The 21,434-nt window shown below is 36.9% G+C and overlaps 1 protein-coding gene across 6 annotated transcripts in view; it reads left to right on the top strand.

Moving 5' to 3' along the window:
* The window catches only part of EFR3A (EFR3 homolog A), an 83,942-nt gene that overhangs the window by 20,257 nt on the left and 42,251 nt on the right, over positions 1 to 21,434 (top strand). For 2 of the 6 annotated variants that reach the window (XM_021088899.2, XM_021088902.2), the window contains 5 exons: positions 9,613 to 9,689; positions 12,068 to 12,195; positions 13,841 to 13,991; positions 15,714 to 15,835; positions 19,247 to 19,396. In XM_021088899.2, the coding sequence (XP_020944558.1) occupies positions 9,613 to 9,689; positions 12,068 to 12,195; positions 13,841 to 13,991; positions 15,714 to 15,835; positions 19,247 to 19,396 (628 nt within the window). Of the gene's footprint in view, positions 1 to 8,313; positions 8,461 to 9,612; positions 9,760 to 12,067; positions 12,196 to 13,840; positions 13,992 to 15,713; positions 15,836 to 19,246; positions 19,397 to 21,434 lie in introns of all 6 variants that reach the window. The other 4 variants (XM_021088901.2, XM_085021641.1, XM_021088900.2 and 1 more) reach the window with 3 other exon arrangements.

Here is a 21,434-nt window from a genome sequence, read left to right as displayed (position 1 = left end):
ATTAGTCACGTATCTCAGTCCTTAGCTTCACTGTAGTAGGCATTTTATTAAGACCTTAATTACAAATGTGCAGGGAATTTACCAGTTAATAATAAAAATGTTACGTTATTTGATATATAAAGATAATAGTTATTGTATACCAGAAAAATTAAAGCCTGACAAACCTCAAGTTATTTTTTTTTACCAACGTTCTGTTTCTTTGTTTTCCTCCCTTTTATCTTTTGCTGAATCATTATTGCTTTTCCTCATTCAGTTACAAGTAGCTGGAACTGAAAACTTGTCTGCTTTGATGCCTTTAGACATTCTCAGGCTAAGAGAATAAGAATAATTCTTAGTCCTGGGTTGCCTGCGACTACCAATATTTATAGGATTGGTCCTGGCGTGTTTTTATAGCATCCTCAGTCACTCTAGAAATGCTAAATTACTAAGCATCCCTGGGCCTTAGAACCATCTGAATTGGTGATTTGCAAATTGAATTCTTGCCTTGAATTGTCCTTAGAGGTCCTTCTGGACTTCTGCAAGCTTATCCTTTTTTGTGTAAATGTTAATGGCTCTCTCTGTGTTTTGATTTTTGATGTGCTGATTCTAGGACCTTGAAGTTTTTGGTGTCCTCTATCAAGTAGCACTAGTCACCTTTTTTTTTTTTTGATAATTTTTAAGGTTTGTTTTCTTTCTTTGTTTTGTTTTGTTTTGGTGGCACCTGTGACATGTGGAAGTTCCTGGGCCAGGGATAAAACTTGTGCCACAACGGTAACCAGAGTCGCAGCAGTGACAATGCTGGATCCTAACCCACTGAGCCATGAGGGAACTCTCAGATAATTTTTGTGTTTTCTTAATGTGGAATTTTTAACTTATTCTAATCTTATTTTTGAACTATAGAAGGTTTTGGCTGTTTCAAGAAATTTTTGCGCTTTCAAAGTGGATTCTAAGTGCATGAGAGAATTCATGGGCTATTAGCTTATATCTAGGCATTGATATAACAAAAACAATTTTGGGGGGGTCTTTTTTTTTTTCATCTTCTGAGGGCTGCACCCACTGCATGTGGAGGTTCTCAGGCTAGGGGTCTAATTGGAGCTGTAGCTACCACCCTATGCCAGAGCCACAGCAATGCCTCAAAGCAATTTTAAGAAACAAAAAATAATATTCCACAGTGTTCCATGAATATTTGTTTGTTAAGGGTTTTTTACAAGTAGTTCTAATTAAAGGGAGAGTTATATAAGTTCAGTTTCTTTTGTTTTCTTTCATGTTAAAGGAAAATGTCTCTAGTCATTTAGGTATACGTAGGTCTTAGTTTTTGTTTATGTCTGAAGAACACATTTTCTTCTTAAATTAAGACACTCCAGTACTTTCTGACTAGTTTTGCCATATTACATATTTACCAAGATTTGCTCTGAGAAGAGGAAAATAAGTTTTTATAGAAAGTTCCAAAGATTGGCTTATTGGCTTATTGCAATTTATGGAAACTGTCAGAGCCCTCAGTTACTTTGCCAGCTGTTTCCCTAGCTGAAGATTAGTGGATTTTTGTCAGAGTTTTTGTTAGACTGTGTTTTAAATAGACTTTTTTTTTTTTTCCCAAGAAGTTTTTATTGGCTATCAAAGCCTAAAATAATATCATTATACAACTATAATTTTCTCTTTTTTTGTGGGTTTCAGTTTTCTTTTTTTCTCAAAAAAAACTTTTTATTTTATTTTATTTTTTTAAATTTTTTTCCCCACTGTACAGCAAGGGGATCAGGTTATCCTTACATGTATACATTACAATTACATTTTTTCCCCACCCTTTCTTCTGTTGCAACATGAGTATCTAGACATAGTTCTCAATGCTATTCAGCAGGATCTCCTTGTAAATCTATTCTAAGTTGTGTCTGATAAGCTCAAGCTCCCGATCCCTCCCGCTCCCTCCCCCTCCCATCAGGCAGCCACAAGTCTCTTCTCCAAGTCCATGATTTTCTTTTCAGAGGAGATGTTCATTTGTGCTGGATATTAGATTCCAGTTATAAGTGATATCATATGGTATTTGTCTTTGTCTTTCTGGCTCATTTCACTCATATGCACAAAATATATGGAGAAAAATGTGATTCCTTTTTTTAATTCTTAACAGTACTACTGCCACTATCATTTAGTAGGTATTGTATATTTTAAACCAAAAAAGCAATCACATACTATTTCAGTTTTCAGTTCTGCCGCCTCTAATGTCTTACCTCCAGAGGTGGGGACACAGGGGTGGTGTGCTTCCTGCCAAGACTGCCACCTGCGCACATCTGAAGAAGGTCTGCAGCATGCAGAGGGCGGCCATATGGTCTTAGAAGTAGGGCTGAACCACATGCTGTGTGTTAGCGGTGGTGGAGACAGAGGCTTGAGTACTTTGCTTTCCTGGTTGCAGCTCTGGTTTCTGTGTCAACCACTGGATTGTTTCTATCTGCTTTACAAACTAAACCAACATCAGATGACATGAATAGAGAATTGTATTTCCTGATTTTAATATTTGTAGTATTTTTTTCCATATGATGATTCCAAAAGGTTTTAAATGCAGTCTTGCAGGATTACATTTTCTAAAAGGCATGTTTAGTCTGTATTTTATTACTCTTGTCCTTGGGTAACTCTGCTGAGTCATATTTAATTTTTTCAGTTAAGTATGATAAAGTGTAGATATAAATTTATAAATTGTCTGTAAGCAGGGCAATGCCTAATATATATTTTTCTTTAAAAAATGTGATAGTGGGAGGAAAACAGATATTGAGTATAAATTGATCAGTAGTTGACTCAGAAAAAAGCTATTTTTTCCTACAGACAGTATCTCAGTAGTTTTGAAAAGCATGCGGAGTTTTGTCTGCATTGTGCTTTTTGTAGAGCCAAATACTGCAGTGCAGTGGGAAGACTATCTTTTAAAAAAGAATTTGAGCTTTAATTCCTTTTATTGCCTTCGTTGTCCTCTTTTCCATGAGGTTTATGTGCCTGGGAATAAAGAACAAGTAGTGAAATTGAGAATGAAAGGAGAGAAGGTATAGAATTACATGCAGAAAGAATCGTGTAATAAAATACTCCTCTAATGGATTAAAATCCTTTTAAAAGGAACACTTTCCTAAAGATAAGACTATTTTGTTCCCGCTTTTCTTTGACCCCTATCTAATTAGCCACCAAACCCTTCTGGTGCATCCTTTGTGCCACCTGCTACGTCCCTTCTTTTCTAGGCTCTGGGTCATTAGAAAATGCATTTTGGTTTTTTCCACGTGCCATCCTCTGTAGTGGTACTTGTTTTATTCTGTCTGCTGGTAATTGCAGTCCACTGTCTTCAGAGTATACTTAGAGTTCAGTCTACTCTTCTTCAGGGGAGCCCTCGGCTCAATCCCATGTCCTTCGTAAAACCTCCCTTCACTTGAGCTGGAAATGTTTCTATCTTCTATGGTCCTGTGGTCAATTTGACATCGAATATCCTTTGTCCTCAAATATTGTCCAAATCTTGCTTTAAAATTCAATTTTTAAACCTTTGTCTTTTCAAATCGATAGTTACCTTTCTGATCCTCTGTAGTTCTTAACACAGTGCCTTGTCCACATGTTGAAGTGCAGGAATGACACTCACATTATAGGCTTTAATGTAGTGTCTGTATGTGTACGTATGGTATATGTAGATTTATATAATAAGTGTCTGGTCCTTGGGAGGGATATGCATGGGTGGGACCATAGTGTTACTAAAACATTTAATTGTATGAAGTGAGTGCTTATTCTGACACTAACTGAATGAGTAACTTAATTTTAACTTTGAAGAGAATGTATGTGATACAGACCCTTTTTAAGGACTTTGGCTACCACAGAGTTAGAGGTCTTAAAGTCATGAATTTTTAAAATCTTTTAATAGAACAACATGCTGTCTCTTTTCACCTTGATTACTGATAGCTTCCACTAAGCCTAAAAATAAAGCATGAATTGTTTAAAGTGACTCAGTTGACATTGACAGCTGTTCATTGGAAAAACTGTATTGTCCTGGCATTTATTTAGTATTTCATGGCGGACAGTGTACTTTATCATTTTATTATAGCACATGTCAGCAAATATTAAATTCATTGTATCTATCAGTACACTTTGAGTCCACATTCATTTATTGAAGGAATATTTTTTGTGAATACTGTATTCTAGACATGCACAACGATGAACAAAATATATGGGCTTTATGTTGGAGTGACTCATATTCTGCTGGGAAAGACAGGCATGTATATAAATGAGTACGAAAATTTGTTACAGGTACTGTGATAGAAATATACAGTGAAGGCATAGGGACCAAAATCCAGTCATCATAGCCATCCCCATTTAAATATATGACATTTAGTAAGCCCTAAATAAGCCAGTGAATTCCTAACAAATTACAGGAAAGAGTTAACTGAGATGCTGTAATTGTATAGAAGATATAGATTCGATTATTTTGTCCTTTAATAGATCATGACACAAACCTAAATCAAGGTTGTACAGCTGGTTCCCATCATAAGATCCAAGCATTCTTCAGCTTCAGTGACAGTGGTAGTAACTTCTTATCTTTGTGGTAGAGAATACCTTTATCCCAAATACCCGGTGACTTGGTGGTGGTTAATAATAGAGACGTTAAGTTTTAATTATTAATAGTTTAGTAAGGAGATCTTAATATTTCCAGTTAGATTTAAATTATCATTGGGTAATACAGTTCATTGAAAGTGTAAGTACCTTATGTTAAAGGGAGTCTTAGTTAATTATCCAAAACCCCAAACTTAGAGAGCTACATAGAAAAGCAGATGTCATCACAAACCAGAAGTACTCACGGATGGACCAGCCACTTAGAGTATTGGACCCATTAAGCAGAATTCTCTCAACACCCCTGTATGCCCATGATCCTTGCTTCATGCTTCTGTCAGCTCACCCATGAGCTTTTCTGTGCAGCTCCTCAGGTCCTCCTGTGGATGCCTGTTAGATCAGAATGAATTAATCCTAACACCTCACTGTCAAAGAAGAAGGATGCTAGAGGTCAATATGTTTCACTCCTGCCTGAGGTGAGGACCAGGAGACCCTGGTGAATTTTCATGATGTCTTGGGTGTCTTTAAAGAAGATAGGAGTGTGCAAATTTACTAAAGTGTGTACATCTACACCCCCCCATATATAATGTTTAAAGCATCTTCTACATTCTAGGCAACTTTTATATTAATTTAGTGCTCTTAACCCTGAGAGATTGGTAGAAGGATTTTTCTATTTATTCACAAAGGCTCAGAGAGCCTTATTGAACAGATTGCCCCATGAGCCTCTCTGCACACTACTATAATATTCAGCTTGGCATTTTTTTGGTCATAATTTTTCTTTCCAGCTATGCCCTAGTTCCATTTTCCCATAGTTTAGTTACCCACTTAAGACTTCCTGCTTCTCCTGCTATATCATAAGTAGGACTCTGAATCCCACGTGCTGTAGGAGGGGAATAGTGGATTACTGTCTCCTTTATATGAGAATTAAATTTAAAAGAAGAATTCATATTGCTGAGACCTCCCATTTGCTTGAGACTTTCTCTGCTTGGCTCTTTTTTCCCTTTGGAAAAGAGGAAGTTGGGACGATGTCAGAAAGTGAGGAGTTTTTTTGGAAGGGATCAAAAGCAAGGATGAGGAGGAATTAAGGGAATGCTTTAAGGAGAAAAGATAGAAATAGGTTTATTTTCTTATTTAAACTATATGAAGGATCTATATTAAGCAAACTGGCAATATAGTACCTTAGTAGTATCTTGTTTAAGCTATTTGGCCTCGCCAGTAGAATTCGATAAGGATATTATCAAGTTCTTGATAGCTTTATATTTGATGTCAACAAGTTAGATAAGTTACAGTACATTAGTACCCTCTGCTAATTAATTTCAAGTAAAGTGAACCAGGCACTTCCTGAACAGTAGGTAAAGGGATCTAAGAGCAGGCAGATCAACTATTAAACAGTCTCTTACAACATGAAGGACTATGTTCGGGTACCTGCAGCTGAACTGGAAAAGCCTTATGAATTGGCTTCAACAAGGGAATCAACTGCATTTCTGTGCCTCAGTAGGTCCAATGATTTTATTGTACTTGTTCTTGTGATGTTGATAAGTACAGTATTCTCTGATTTTAAATAGCCTTAGAGTTATTTCTTTTGTGGTTACTATTGCCAGGCCTTCTAACCTTATATTACCTTCAGTAGGGTATCATTTTTGTAGAAACCTGGGTAAGTTGAAGTTTCAAAACCTGGTTTCATGCGTCTTCTCTATAGTTGGTAGATTTTCATGTAAGTAAATGATCAAGAAGGTGTTTTTGCTTTGTTTTGTTTTGGACCTTCTGGAGAAATTCACTGTGATCCTTTATTTCCCTCCATGGCAGTGCATCCCTCATCTGTTAGTCGCACTCATCCTGCAGTCATGTTCATTGGTCATGGTTTGCGGACAGCTAAAGTCTTTAAAGTAACTTGGAAATTGCCTGGTACTTGAACTCAGTGTGGCAGTTACCCTCCAAAGTCCTCAGGTCTGGTGGGGATCTCAGCTCCTCTCCCTACCAGCTGTTATGATAGGGGGCACATGGGCCTCCCTTAGCCTCTGCTTCCCGCTTTATCAAACGAAGCTGATTAATAACCACCTCTCCGGAGAGTTGCTGTGGGAGTAAATGAGTAATGCGGTAAAGTACTTAGTGTAGTTCTTCACACATCATGTTCAGAAAATAGCAGTTACCCCCACTGGTTCTGAGAGTGTTAGTTAAAGCTTGAGAACCATATGTAAAATGCGTTGGATTTTTGGATGATTCATTCACAGCAGAGGTTTTCACATTGTTGGGACTACTATCCCAAGGGCCCTCAAGCACCTCTGCTTACCCCGATTGTACTGCTTATAGTGTTACCCCTAATAGCTACCATTTTACTGAATGCTTACTGTATGTTATACCCTTAATAAGAACTTTTCATATAATTTTATTTCATTTTCCCAATAAATACGAAGGTGGCATTATTAACTCATTTAACTGATGAGGAAACAGGCAAAATAATAGGAATAACCTGCCCACCTAGCTGGATAGTGAGTAACCTTGGGTTCACCGCAGGTCTGTCTGACTCCATGCCACCTATTGGGGATCTTGTCTTTTTACTCATATCTCCCCCAGTAGACCTGAGGTTCCTGAAAGTGGGAACTAGAAGTTATGTATATTCCAAGTTGTCATTTTTTTAAAGCCTCTTTTAACTAAAAGCAGTGTATAATATCAGAAAGTGTCAGTGTAAGTGAAACTTAATAGCTTATTAAGAATTCTTTCTTGCCTTTTGAAAATTACATAATTTACCATTCTGACAGGAAACTTGAGGCTTTGGGACTTGTTTTTCAGTTCCATTGCCAGTCTTTTTGCCATAATAGCAATTTGAATTTACTATATTTGGCCTGGCATTAGTGCTTGCAAAGTATTCATTCTAATCTTCTTATCTGGTTATAAGCTTCTTTCAGATTGCAATACCTAGCTCAATGCCATGTATAAGTTAATCACTTGATACATGTTTGATTTTAATTTATTTCAGTGTATTAACAGTCATCTGAAGTATTTTTATATTAGGTATAGTTGACGCAGAAATAATACTTTTGCTTGATTGGCTGTTACCCTTGTTTTTCTTTCTAATAATCAGGCTTGTGTTTTGTTGGTGTTAGTTTGAAAAACATCTCCTAATGGACTCTTTGGTGTTTTTTTTCTTCTATTAAAGTCAAAAACATCCTGAACAACGAATAGTGTTTTATACAGTAAGTGTACGGTACCTAAATATGTACTGCTGAATTATTCACTATTTTTTTTTTTTTTCTTTTTCAGCTACACCTGCGGCATATAGAAGTTCCTGGGCCAAGGTTCAAATCCTAGCCGCATCGGCAACATACACCACAGCTGCGGCAATGCCATAGAGAAGCTGTATCATTAACTCATTGTGTCACAGTGGGAGCTCCTTCACTATTTTTTAGTAACAGTTGATAAACTCCTCCAGAGCAGGGGTCTTGTCTCTTATACTTTCCTGTGTCTGTGGCATCTACTAACATGGTGTCAGGGATGTAGTAGGTTTGGATGAAATATTTGAATATTGATTGATTTGACTACTAATATCTATGGTTTTGTAGAAAGAGCATGAGCTTTCAGAGTTAGACACTGGATTTTCACCCATCCACTGCTGTTGAGTAAATTACTCGATCAGTTCTGTTAGGGTTTCCACTCTTGGATAGTGGTGATGATACTACCTCACTGATTTGCTGGGAATGTTAAATAATGTTGGTACATGGCTGTATGATCACTAAAGATGCTCTACAGTTCTTAATTCTGTCTTGTTTTTATCAGTATTTTAACGGCCCCATTCTGCTGCAAATCTGGACTCAGGCTTATGTGTCTCAGCCCGTTGGTCACTCATGAGTGCATACATGAGTGGTATATACTTCATGAGCCAAGTGATATCTGGAAAAGTTGTCTCTTGAATAATGCTACCTGGTAAGATGGTGGTAGAAAGATGCTTAAACCTGAATTCGCTTAACTTCTAATTTAAGTGGTCTTTCATACCATATTTTGGTTTCTGAATACATACAAGTGCACAGTAACACACAGACACACAAACCCCAGTTTCATAAATCATGGAAATGATTTATTTTTATTTATTTAACCACACCTGCAGCCGGTGGAAATTCCCAGGCCAGGGATCAAACCTGTGCCACAGCAGCGACCTGAGCCGCCAAGGTGACAACATCAGATCCTTAAGCTGCTGAGCCACCAGGGAAGTCAGGAATAATTTTATAATGGCTCAGGACCAGTATTCCCTTTAAGTTATTGGTTTGTGGGACAAGGAAACAGATCCCTTCTGCTTACATAATTCTTTCCAGAGAGCAATGTGCCTACCCAAGGTCATGTAGCCACTTTGGTGAAAGAATTGGAACGAACCCAGGTCTTCTAGATCCAAATCCATGACTCTTTCCAAGATGCTAGCAATTGAAAATATATAAGGCAGCCTTCGAGCAGATTTTGAAATCCCTGGACTTTGTTTTGAAGTTGATTCTCTATTTGAAGTTGTTGATTTCTTTTGAGGTTGATTCTCCCTTGATTGAGATTCCTTTATATGATGCATCATGTAGATACATGTATTAACTTGTTTTCGCCAGCTACACTAAGTGTAAACTGATAGTTTAAGACCACTGTGGCTGGTGCCCAGTGGATTGTGCCAGACAGGAAAAGTGGAGGCTGGGGGCGGGAGGGGAGGGATGGGGGATGCAGAGAGTAGTAGGAGATGAGATCAGAAAGGAGGTAAGGTGGGTACCAATTATGTATTTGCTTTAGAGGATGAATAGTAGATTTTGTGTGTGTGTGTACATGTGCACATGTGCCCCCAGACAGTTTGGATTGGAGCTTTGTAATAATTCATTAGTATGTTCATTTCAACTGGGCGTCTTTGGGGAGGGGAGGAGAAATTTAACTTTTTCATTTCTTCATCAATAGAATTTGCATGTCTTTTTCTGTAGAATTTGCATGTCTTTTTCTGTTATTTGAACTTTTCCCCTTTATTTTAAGTAAACATCCAGAAATTTGAATTTCTGGGTCACTTTACAATATGAATAATCTCTGTATTTTGTGATTTTATTCTTTTTTGAACAGGAGTGTGTTGCTGCTGTTCTGCTTTGCGTCCTCGCTACAAACGTCTGGTGGACAACATATTCCCTGAAGATCCAAAAGTAATTTGATCTACATCTACTGATCCTTCTCTTTGCTGACCCATGCTTCCCCCCTGCTCACCTTCCTAAGGTTTCCCTAATTTCATTTCTCTACTTTTACTCCCAGTCTCATCTTGTACACTACTATTTTATGTTTCTCTTTTTTTTTTTATTTTTTAAATGACCCATGCTTGCTTGTATGATTTTTAAGTTATTTTCTTGGATTAGGCATAAATTTGGAATGATGGACAGATGATGTTCTTTAGTCTGTATAGTTCCTAAGTAATTCTCTACTCATCTGAAATTTATGAACTAGTGCCAGATTATTTGTGTGAAATGCCAAGAATACAGCTGTGAATACAGCCGTGGTCTCTGCTCGTACCCAGCTCATAGACAAGTAAATTGGCAACTACAATATTGTGTGAAAGATGTTGTGACAGAGAAGCAAGGTACAGGGTACTACTACTGGAGTAGGTGGGAATGATATCTAATTTGGGCTTGGGCGAAGAAAGGCCTGAAGGAAATGAAATCTAGGCTAAGATCCAAAGAATAAATAGGATTGGCCACAGTTTTCAGAAGAGAATTGTGAAGTAAAAAGAGAATATTCCAGGCAGAGTTTGTTCTCTTTTTACTGAAGTGCTTTTTAATTTTTTATAAAAGTTACTTTATTGTGGAAGATTACTAGTTTCAAAGCAACTGGGTTTGATTGATTTTGTTTGACACTGTCTTAAATTTTCTGAGATTCTTTTCGTTTAATATTAAGTGGATAGGAACAAAAAAGAATTACACGGGTTTGATTTTCAGAAGTCGCTTTATTTTAAAATGTAGCCTGTTGTAGATTATCTTAACATTAATTTTGGTTATCTTAACATTAATTTATGAGATATGTCTCATTTTTAATCAAATCTGATTTAAACATTCAGCTGTTTAGAGGAGGCTAATCAATTAAATAGATTGGCTGCCAGATACCCTGGATAATTTATGGCATGCATATAAAATAGCCTAAGATATGGTACCTATCTTTAGGATGCTTTCCATCCATTGACTGACATAAAGCAAAAGCATGCTAAATATTAAATCATAGTATATATAAACCAGTAAGTAAAATGTTAAGTAAAACAGGTGGTAAAGTTTCAGCCTTTACATCAAGGAGTATCACTGTGTGTTGACAGTCTCTGCGAAGCATTCTCAGAAGAAATGAGAGGATGTACACCAACTGGGGAAGTAGAGATTAGTCTCTGTTACTGTCAGGAGAGAAGAGATAGTAAAGTAAGAGATACACTTGACATCAAGAGCCTTCAAGTGAAGGTTCCTGTAGCCTAATTGAAGTGTAATGGGTGATAACCGTGCCGTTTTCCGATTGGAAATTTCAGAGGTATTATTTAGTACGCTGAATATTCGATCGTTTCCTTGACGAGTTGAAATATATGGTTATTGAAGGTAAGGTGACGGCCCAATTGTGGAGGAATGTAAATGACAGACCAGACATCTACTTTACCTTACTTAGAGGCAGTCAGGGAGCTTTGAACTTTTGATCATGGGAGTGATGGCAGGTATAGAGAATAGATACACAAAGAATATTTTCCCCAGTATTTAGATAAGCTTTATTTAAATAGCAATCTGTAAAATAAGATTTAAGAAAAAGAAAAGATTTATGTGAATTTTGTGTATATGTGGAAACCCAATGACTACATTTCTTATTTTTAGATTATTAAAAAAAAAACCCTTGTAGTATATCCAAAATGTGTCCAGCAGTCAGTACTCAGAGTGCAAAGGTCTGCATGCCATGGTCCCTGCCTTCAAAGAACAAGTAACCAAAATCACGTTTTATAATTACTAAAATATGTCCTGTTCCCTACATACTGCATGTCGTTCATTGAGCTGTATTTCTGTGAAGGAAGCATTAGAGTAATCCATTGCCTATGAAGGTATATTTAAATGCTTTTTCTTTTTTTTTATGGCCACACCTGTAGCATATAGAAGTTCCTGGGCCAGGGATTGAATCTGAGCCACTGCTGCAACCTACGCCACAGGCGCAGCTATGCCAGATCCTTTAACCCACTGCACCAGGCCGGAGCTTGAACCCGTGCCTCCACAGTGACCCGAGCTGCTGCAGTCAGATTCATAACCCGCTGCACACCAGCAGGAACTCCTAAATGCTTTTTCTAAATGGAGCATTTCTTTAACTTTTTCAAAATTCTGCGTGTCCAGAATGGTGTCCAGAATGGTGAATATTATCACTGAAGAGGCTATATCCAGGAAGGTTTGGGGTAATATGGATTAACCACTAGTCCAGAAAGGGGCAATGTGAAGCAAGCAACACCTAGAAATACAAATAATAAGCATAAAAGTAATGGATGTGAGTATAACCTCTTTCACCTGTTCTTTTTATTTTTTAGGATGGCCTTGTTAAAGCTGATATGGAAAAATTGACATTTTATGCAGTGTCTGCTCCAGAGAAACTGGATCGAATTGGTTCTTATCTGGCAGAAAGGTTGAGCAGGGATGTGGTCAGACATCGTTCTGGGTAAGGAAACTAATTGCTGCTAACATAGTACCTTTAGAAACTTCTCCCTAGGCTAAATCATCCTATAAATTATTTTGCCATCTCTACCCGTAGGTAGAGATCATATAAGGAGCATAAAACATTATAATACTATACAGGGAAATCATCACTTTCCTGGTGGTCAGGTTTAAGAATAAACGTACATTGGTTAATGAAGTTGCTTAAGCATCCCTTAATTTTTGAGGCTTTTGTAAAATGGAAATAATAAAAATCGATTCCCTTAGTCTGTCAGTGCAGTATTGTAAATACGGTTTAAAAATCAATCTCTAGAGAGTTCTCTCTGGCTCAGTGGTTAAGGATACAGCATTGTCACTGCAGTGGCTCAGGTCGCTGCTGTGGCTCGGGTTTTATCCCTGGCCCAGGAACTTAGGCATACTATGGGTGCAACCCCACCTCACCCTCCTCTGGGAAAAAAAAAAAAAAAAATCAGTGTCTAAATTGAAAACTAAGATTCTGTTAACCAACTGATTTTTAACACAGCTCCAGTTTTTCCTATCAGAGGAGCTGTGAAAAAGAACTGTTGTTAGGCTTAGGTATTAAGGTTCAGAAGATGTAAGTATGCTGATGTGATCTGTGCTAGCTATACATCTACCTATAAATAAAGGTCTCCCATCTTAATCCATTCTCTGTGCTTAACAGTGATAACTGTAATTTGGTTTATAAATACTTCCCCGTATTGTCATGTTATAATCCTAGTTTAAGTTAGAGTATTCCATTTTCCAAGTGATATATTGACTTTCTCAACTTCTGCCTTGTTACCATTTAAAGCATTTTCGTGAGTCTTGTTACAAATAGTTTTATGGTTGATTGTTAAAGCATAGTTATCTAAAGTCTGAATTTCTTTTCTTTTTTTCTTTTTTTTTTTTTTGCTTTTTAGGGCCGCATCTGTGACATAGGGAAGTTCCCAGGCTAGGGGTCTAATTGAAGCTACAGCTGCTGGCCTATACCACAGCCATAGCAACGTGGGATCCAAGCCACATCTGCGACCTACACCACAGCTCATGGCCATGCCAAATCCTTAACCCACTGAATAAGGCCAGGGATCGAACGCACATCCTCATGGATACTAGTTGGATTCATTTCTACTGAGCCACAACAGAAACTTCCCTGAATTTTAATGTTTAGTACAAGCTTTAAAATCTGATGAATTATAAGATAAAATTTATGATACCTTTTCCTTATAATACTACTGATAGGGTTTTATACACTGATATTTACAGGTACAAATAGTGTGTTAGAAATTCAGGCATATTGCTTATAAATCACTGTTTTGGGTCAGATGCAAATAAATGTCTGGAAAATGGAAAATATTCATGTTTAAGAAGAAAAAGTCAGACAAAGGTAATGTTAAGGAAGCTCTGGAAGAGTTTTTGGTGAGAAGGAGAAAATGGAGTCACGCAGTATCTTTTTCATGTGCTTCCACCTGAGGATCATTTTATAATCTTAAGATCGTTAGTGTTGTGTGAGGATTAGGATTTCAGTGAGAAGCTACTAAATTTGGCTATGTTCTGTGCATTTGAATAAACTTATTCTAAGTATTCCTATGAAAGCATTTAGAATTAAGAGATCTGGAGATGCTTTAACATTATTTTTCTCCTATACCTAGGTATGTTTTAATTGCTATGGAGGCACTGGACCAGCTTCTTATGGCCTGCCATTCTCAAAGCATCAAGCCGTTTGTAGAAAGCTTTCTTCATATGGTAGCAAAGCTGCTGGAATCAGGGGAACCAAAGCTTCAAGTTCTTGGAACAAATTCTGTGAGTACAGCTATCTTCTAAGTAATTTTAAGTTTAATTAGCATTTCCAGGATTAACTCTTCTTAGAGTGTCTTTATCTGGTAAAGGCAGATGCTTTGGTAGGGACATTTGAACAACCAGTTCAGATGTAGGTGAGTAGAGCATTTTGTCTCTAGTTTTTTTTGTTGTTGTTGCACCCTGTGAAATGGCCTTGCTCATTGGGTTAAAGATCTGGCTGTGAGCCGTGGTGTAGGTCTCAGACGTGGCTCAGATCTGGCATTGTGTGGCTTTGGCTGTGGCCAGCAGCTACAGCTCTGATTCGGTCCCTAGCCTGGGAACTTCTACATGCCATGGGTATGGTCTTAAAAAAGATATATATATATGTATATATATATATACATATATATATATATATACACATTAGAAAATGGGGAACGTATTGTATATACACTTTTGTGGGTTTTTTTTTTTCAGTTATATTTTTTGAGCATTTCCTGATGTCATTCCAGTTTTATTTTTATGAAAAATATAAATATCTGGCTAAATATTTTCTGAAACTCTTCATATGGTCAGTTTGGGAATCTTGAAAATTGGAGCTAGATCCCTGGACTATAAAGCCAGTTTCACCATTCACTTGGTGTCATTTTGGGCAAATGCTGTACCCTCTGAATTTCAGTGTTCCTGTCTGTAAAATGGGGATAATGACACATTCTTTACAGGATTGTGGAATCATCAAATAAGAACTGAGGCGAAAACACCTAGCGTAGTACGTGGTACAAAATAAGTAATGAATGTTAGTTTAATCTCAACCAGGTGTAGTATTTGTGGTCTTTTTCTGGATAATATAAATCATATGAAATGATATTTTAAAACAAATGACTTAGCTCTGGCTGAATTAATTTAAAATACTTGATTATCATAAATTCATTTTTTCACATTTATTCTATGCTTATTTCAGTTTTGTTTCCAGGACAGCCCAGTAAATTTGGTTGAATAATTCTTTTGGCTGTAGTCTTTTAAACCCTTCAGTCTGTATCCTGGCAGGTGTTTATATATTTTTAAATTTGCAAGTAAACTAACAGTTTGTTGTTTTAAGCTATTGATGTGGAAGTAGTAAGTCACTGAACAAATGAGAAAGCAAGTAAGAAAAAAAGAATGCATACTGAGGAATCATATAGCTGGGTCTGTGGCTCATTAGGATATTTAAAATTTTCTAAACATATGGTTATCTCCTTTTTTAATCTTTAGAAAAGTAGAATAAATTTTACCACCTCAATATTTTTTCTTCTCTACTGAATTGGTTATGTTTCCTTCAGTTTGAGGCCCTTTTTCTTGTCCCATCTTATTTGTATAAATATTATGCATTCATGTGTTATGTAACCACTGTCAAGGATGATTTCCTACCCATGATTTGAGAAATAAAAAAAAAACAAACCTGCAGGTTTGGGTCAGCATCCAGCAAACATAAAAGAACTTTACAGTTAAGACCTTTCTGTCTGGAAAGTGGGCTCACACACTCAAAATTAACTGCATCAAGAATTTATATTTAACATTTTTAATGCTGTGTCCTTGATTTTGTAAAGTTCATTATTAAAAAATTCCTTCTATTTATATGTAGCATTTATGATATTTCATACTTTATTTTCTTTTTATTTGAATATTTCTTGTCAGTGTAACAAATAATGAAAGAAGATGTTTCACATTTTCAGAAAGGTGATAATACATTTTATTTATTTCTTTTAGTTTGTCAAATTTGCAAATATTGAAGAAGACACACCATCCTATCACAGACGTTATGATTTTTTTGTATCTCGCTTCAGTGCCATGTGTCATTCCTGTCACAGTGATCCAGAAACACGAACAGAGTATGTATTGTTTTCCTTTATTATTTACAGTCATGAAGTAACTTATTGATGAATACTGTGTTTATATATTAAATGATTACCAAAGGAGAAGGGAGAATGTATGCTTTATCCCTGAAGTCCAGCTTTAAATTGCTGTTAGAAGAATGGACTAAAGCAGTAAAATTGAGAGTGATTTTCTGACTGAGAGTAAAACTCGAAGTCTTTACTGTTACCCAGGATGCCCCGTTATGCTCACCTTCCCCGAGTGTTAGATGCTGTCATCCTGTCACTTCTTCTCCTCTGATCCAGCCACCAGGGTCTCCTCGAACACATCGGGCGTGCTTCTCCCCAGGACCGAGGATGGCTCGCCAGATACCCATATGGCTTCTTACTTCACGTTGTTCAGAGCTCTGCTCAAATGTCCGTTTACCATGCACGAGTCCTCCACTTGCCCCCTTTTATTTATTAAATACCAACCCTCCCATCCCAATCCTCCCAGTGAAGCTTTATCTTGTCATATCTTGTTGTCTGTTTTCTCTTCTCCATGGTATGTATGAGTTCCAGAAGGGCAGGGCCTTTGTTTTGAAGACTGCTGTACCACTAGCACTTTGAATAGTGCTGGGCACATTGCTCTCGCATTTCTGAATGAACACATACGTAAATTGAATGAATTAATATATATTACGCAGTCATCATCTATCTGCGGTTGTTATGACAACTGATTTGGGCATTTTAAAACATCCCTTCTAGCTACATCATAAAATAATCTGGAATCAAATACTTATCTGCAAATACAATCAATAGATTGACATGTTTATCAAAGTTACAAATTAGAATGACCCTGGTAAATGTACAAGGTAGTTTGAGCTTTATCGTAATATACCTAGAAAGAAATAAGCTAACCTGAATTCAGAAGGTTGTTATGGGCAGTTGATAGTAAGATTTAGCATGTTGTGTAATTTTTACTTTTCTTTTAAAGTAAATAAAGGAATATACAGACATGTAACTAACTGATTAGCTTTTAGTGTGCAAGCTATAGTGTTGGTTTACACAAACAAACGTAAACTTGGAGAAAGAAGTTAAAGAGGTTGTTTAGTTGTTTTCAGATATAAGATTTATTTGTCTGTTACGGTGTTAGTATAATTTTTTTCTTGGTGTAGTATAACCATTTAGAATCTGGCTGTTATTCCTTCATTGTGAGTATAAAGCCATAGAAAGGGAGAGAGAACTCTAACTGTCTTACAATAATAAAGTTCCTGTTTCTCCCAATCCCTGCTAAAATCTTTTTCTCCTTAAAGGATATTAAAAAAAATTTTTATAAAACCGTTTCTTGCTCTCAGAGGCTGACACTAACTTGTTAACAGGGCAAAAAGGTAAAATAATTAGTTAAATAAAATGACAGGTTTTTTCCGATATTGTAATAATTTTGTTTTAAAATATAAAAAATAGCCAGAAGGCAGTACTTTTTTGTTTAGTATTATAAGGATTAATAAACTACATGTAAATTTTGGTTGAGATGAATTTCACATATAAGCTAATGTAGGTGAAAAATATTCATGATATTAAAGGATGCATTGTAAAAACTCAAAAAAACTGTTACATAGGTATCTGATTTTAGGTATTTAGCGCCCCCTAGTGAAAGATCTTGTCTTTTGAATATATTTTGACATTTTTCTTTTTCTTTTTGGCTGCGCCCCCTGGCATAGGAAGTTCCCCCTTCCCTGGGCCAGGGATCTGAACCAGAGCCATAGTGGTGACAACACTGGATCCTTAACCCATTCTCAAATGTCCCTTTATCTCGAGTCCTCTCCTTGCCCCCTTTTATTTATTAAATATCAACCCTCCCATTCCCAGTCCTCTCAGTTAAGCTTTATCTTCTTAAACATTTTTTATTAATGTTTTACAAAAAGAAACTTGAAATATTCTATATACAAATGAAAGGTCTTATGTAACTTTGTCTTAATTCTAGGTCTTTCCATTATTACATGATATTTGATATTCCAAAGTAGTATTTCATTTGAATCACTGTAAAACAAGTGAGGAAACTAAAAGATACTTGGAGGGCTAGATTTTCTTTCTGCTTTGCCATGAGTAAAAGCCCTTTTGGTTTCTTTCAGGGAATATTTATATTCCCTTGAGGTTCTAATGTAAATACGTATTATCAATCCCTTTATTTTAGCAAATGCTATCAAATAAAACTTAGGGCCATGGCCCGTGGGAAATGGGGCTGATAAGTGTTAAGATTTTCTTGAAATACTTGACTTGCAGATACTATCTTTGTGGTAATGTCAGGCTTGCCTGCTTGTGATAGCTGCAGCAGTCTCTCAACACTTTGTTTTAAAAAGCGGCAGGAATAGACACAGATCTGTAAAAGGCAAACTGTGTCTTGTCTCCTAGTTCACTTTTTCTCCTACTCAGGGTCCCGTTCTCCATCGGCTCCGCCTGAATCCCAGTGTCATTTCCCCGTAGGCTTGTAAAGCAGTATCACCCTTCCCCACATCTTCCATTCTCTAAACCTACTTAGAGCTTTTGGAAACTGTGCTGGGCAAGCTGAATTAGCTTCTAATGGTGGATATTTTAGGAGGTAGGAGACGAAAGGAGGTAAATAACAATCAAATTTGGACAGAGGGAAGGGCTATCAGGTTAGTTCTGCTTGTGAGATGGTTCTTCCCCAGATTTTAGATGCTGTTTTCTAGTTTTCTTCTCCTACTGGAACTGATGGGTTTTATTTTTAAAGAAGAGTGAGGAAGAGCTTGAGGAAGTTGGGCTGTGGATTGGGAGGGGAGGAGCAGGCAGCATTCTCTCACGCTGTGGATACATTTTAAGTCCCATATACACACAGTGATGTATATGTACCAGGACACCCGCATGTGTATGTGCCTGTACGGCTGAGGGGTTTTGGCTGGGTCTCTTGTCACACCTTTAAAGGAACCAGCTTAGTCTTCCATCTGGGTGGACTAAGCGGGAGGTGAGAGGTTCTCAGGGAGAAACAGTGAATGAAAAGTCTGAGGAAGCATCGAGGGTTTTTCAGGAACCGTGAAATCCTGTTCTCACTCAGCTTCTGAGACATATAGGCAAGAAAAGGGGGAGAAAATTGTTCACATTAGTTTGAATTATTGATCATCCTCTTAGGAAAACCTAATTCTTTTGATTAAATTATTTTTATTGAAAACTGATGGACTAAACATTTCTGTAATTTACAGTTCTTTTTAGCTTTAAATGCTGATGTTTTTTCAAAGAGTATTAAAAGTAAGCCTCTTTTGGAACTGCCATGTCTCTCTCCATCTTAGATTTTTGAGATTTTAATTTTAAATTTATTATATTTTTATTTTATTGACTTGAGGTTTATTTGGCATCCATTTTCTTAGCTAAGCAGTCAGACTTGGTTAAATAACCTTTTTCATGACTCAAATTTTTCCTTCTTTTTTATAGAATCAGAATTGCTGGAATCAGAGGTATTCAAGGCGTGGTTCGCAAAACAGTTAATGATGAACTTCGCGCTACCATTTGGGAACCCCAGCACATGGATAAAATTGTCCCATCCCTGCTTTTTAACATGCAAAAGATAGAAGAGGTTGACAGGTATTGAATAAAGATGTTAGGGTTGGGGCTGTGTTATTTGTGTTTATATGTATATGTGCTTGCTTGCCAGGATAAGAGTGTTTTGCCCTATGTACATAGTGTCCTTGTAAACTTGAGTGAGTTTAAGTATGTGTCCTTTCGGAAAAAATTGTCTTTAGTGCTCCCATTAGGCTTAGTAGGTCACAGATTCTTTCTCAGAGACTTAAGGTTTTATTTCTTTTAGAATAACTTTTCACTTCTATTATTGAGCATCCAAATTGCTGTTTGAATTAATACTAAAGTTGCAAGTATAAGAAATAGAGGTTATAACTGAACTTTTGTTTTTTTTGTTTTTTTTGTTTTTGTTTTTTGTTTTTTTTTTTGCTTTTTAGGGCTGCACCCACAGCATTTGGAAGTTCCCGGGCTAGGGGTTGAATCAGAGCTGTAGCCCCTGGCCTACACCACAGCCATAGCAACACCAGATGTGAGCCACATCTGCGATCTACACCACAGCTCACAGCAATGCCGGATCCTTAACCCACTGAGCAAGGCCAGGGATCAAACCTACATCCTCATGGATCCTAGTTGGGTTCGTTAACCACTGAGCCATGAAGGGAACTCCTGAACTTGTTATTCTTTAGAGATCCAACATGTTTTTTTTTTTTTTTTTTTTTTTGTCTTTTTTTGTCTTTTGTTGTTGTTGTTGTTGCTATTTCTTGGGCCGCTCCCGCGGCATATGGAGGTTCCCAGGCTAGGGGTCGAATCGGAGCTGTAGCCACCAGCCTACGCCAGAGCCACAGCAACGCAAGATCCGAGCCGCGTCTGCAACCTACACCACAGGTCACGGCAACGCCGGATCGTTAACCCACTGAGCAAGGGCAGGGACCGAACCCGCAACCTCATGGTTCCTAGTCGGATTCGTTAACCACTGCGCCACGACGGGAACTCCCCAACATGTTTTTTAATAGGGAGTTAGTACTAATCAAAATAATAGCAGCTGCTATTCACTATATATATCTTTTCAACAAAAATATTAGATTATTTCTTACCTCTCCAGGATATTTGGTATGGAATATTGTTTAGGGGCATATGCTGATCCCACCCCACTCCAGTATCCTGTTGAATTTAGAATTCTATACTTTATTCACCTTTTTCAAATGCCACAAGCATGCTTTTCTCTCACATTTTGGTTGCTTTACACAGAGATGCTATGTGACCAAGTTTTAGAACTAATATTCTCTAATTTGGCTTATTATCCTGGTCTTCCTGATTCTTGCAGTTTCAAGAGGGAGATCCAAATTAAATTTAAAAGATATTTAATCCTGAGTTCTAAAATGCAAACTTTATTTGTAATTTTGGTTATTTGTGCAAATATCAAAAGTGGTCCAGAAGTAAAGAGATGAAATTGGTAATTCTGCAGGAACTTAATATGTTTATCAAAACTTATGGCTACTCCAGGAAGTATTTATGCTTGATTCCTTAGCTGTGACTGTCTTCAGCTTTGGAAACCTATTCTAAAGTGTGAAACTTGATATATTTTAGAACCTTCTGTATTTTTCCTATTTTTGGCATTGTAGCTGAGGTCAGTTTTTCTGTCTAAAAATATTTACTCTTCTAGAGGTACCTAAATAGTTGAGAACTGATTCTCCATAATTATGGCTCTTGGGTTACAGGATTAGCATAAATAGGATATAGGAATCCTGATATAGTTAGGTGCCAAATTTTAAGAAATTGTCTTTTCTCATCATCTTATCCCAGTGCCAAAGGTAGGCTTTTTCGTTATTATTGCACATGAGTATATTAGTATAAAATAATGTTTTAAAATATGAACAGATAGTGTCTGCTAAAGACATCTACTTCTGTAAGTGTTCTAATTAGCTTTTAAAATTTTATTTGTTATTCAGACCGGACCATAGTTTTTTAACTTGATTTTAACTTTTGCTCACTCATAGTTAAACTGGGTAATCACTGGGCACCGTGTTCTTACTAGGATTTTGCTGTAAATGTAGAGAAGTTGTAGGAAATTAATAAAATATCAACCGTTGAGTATTTTGTCTGT

The sequence above is a fragment of the Sus scrofa genome, chromosome 4 (assembly GCF_054392235.1).
Source record: "Sus scrofa isolate SSC_HxYL_T2T_F1_AM1 chromosome 4, Sscrofa_HxYL_maternal_Yorkshire_Landrace_v2.0, whole genome shotgun sequence".
Lineage (NCBI taxonomy): Eukaryota > Metazoa > Chordata > Mammalia > Artiodactyla > Suidae > Sus > Sus scrofa.
Note: the sequence above shows the minus strand (reverse complement) of the source record. Positions and strands in the feature narration are given on the sequence as shown.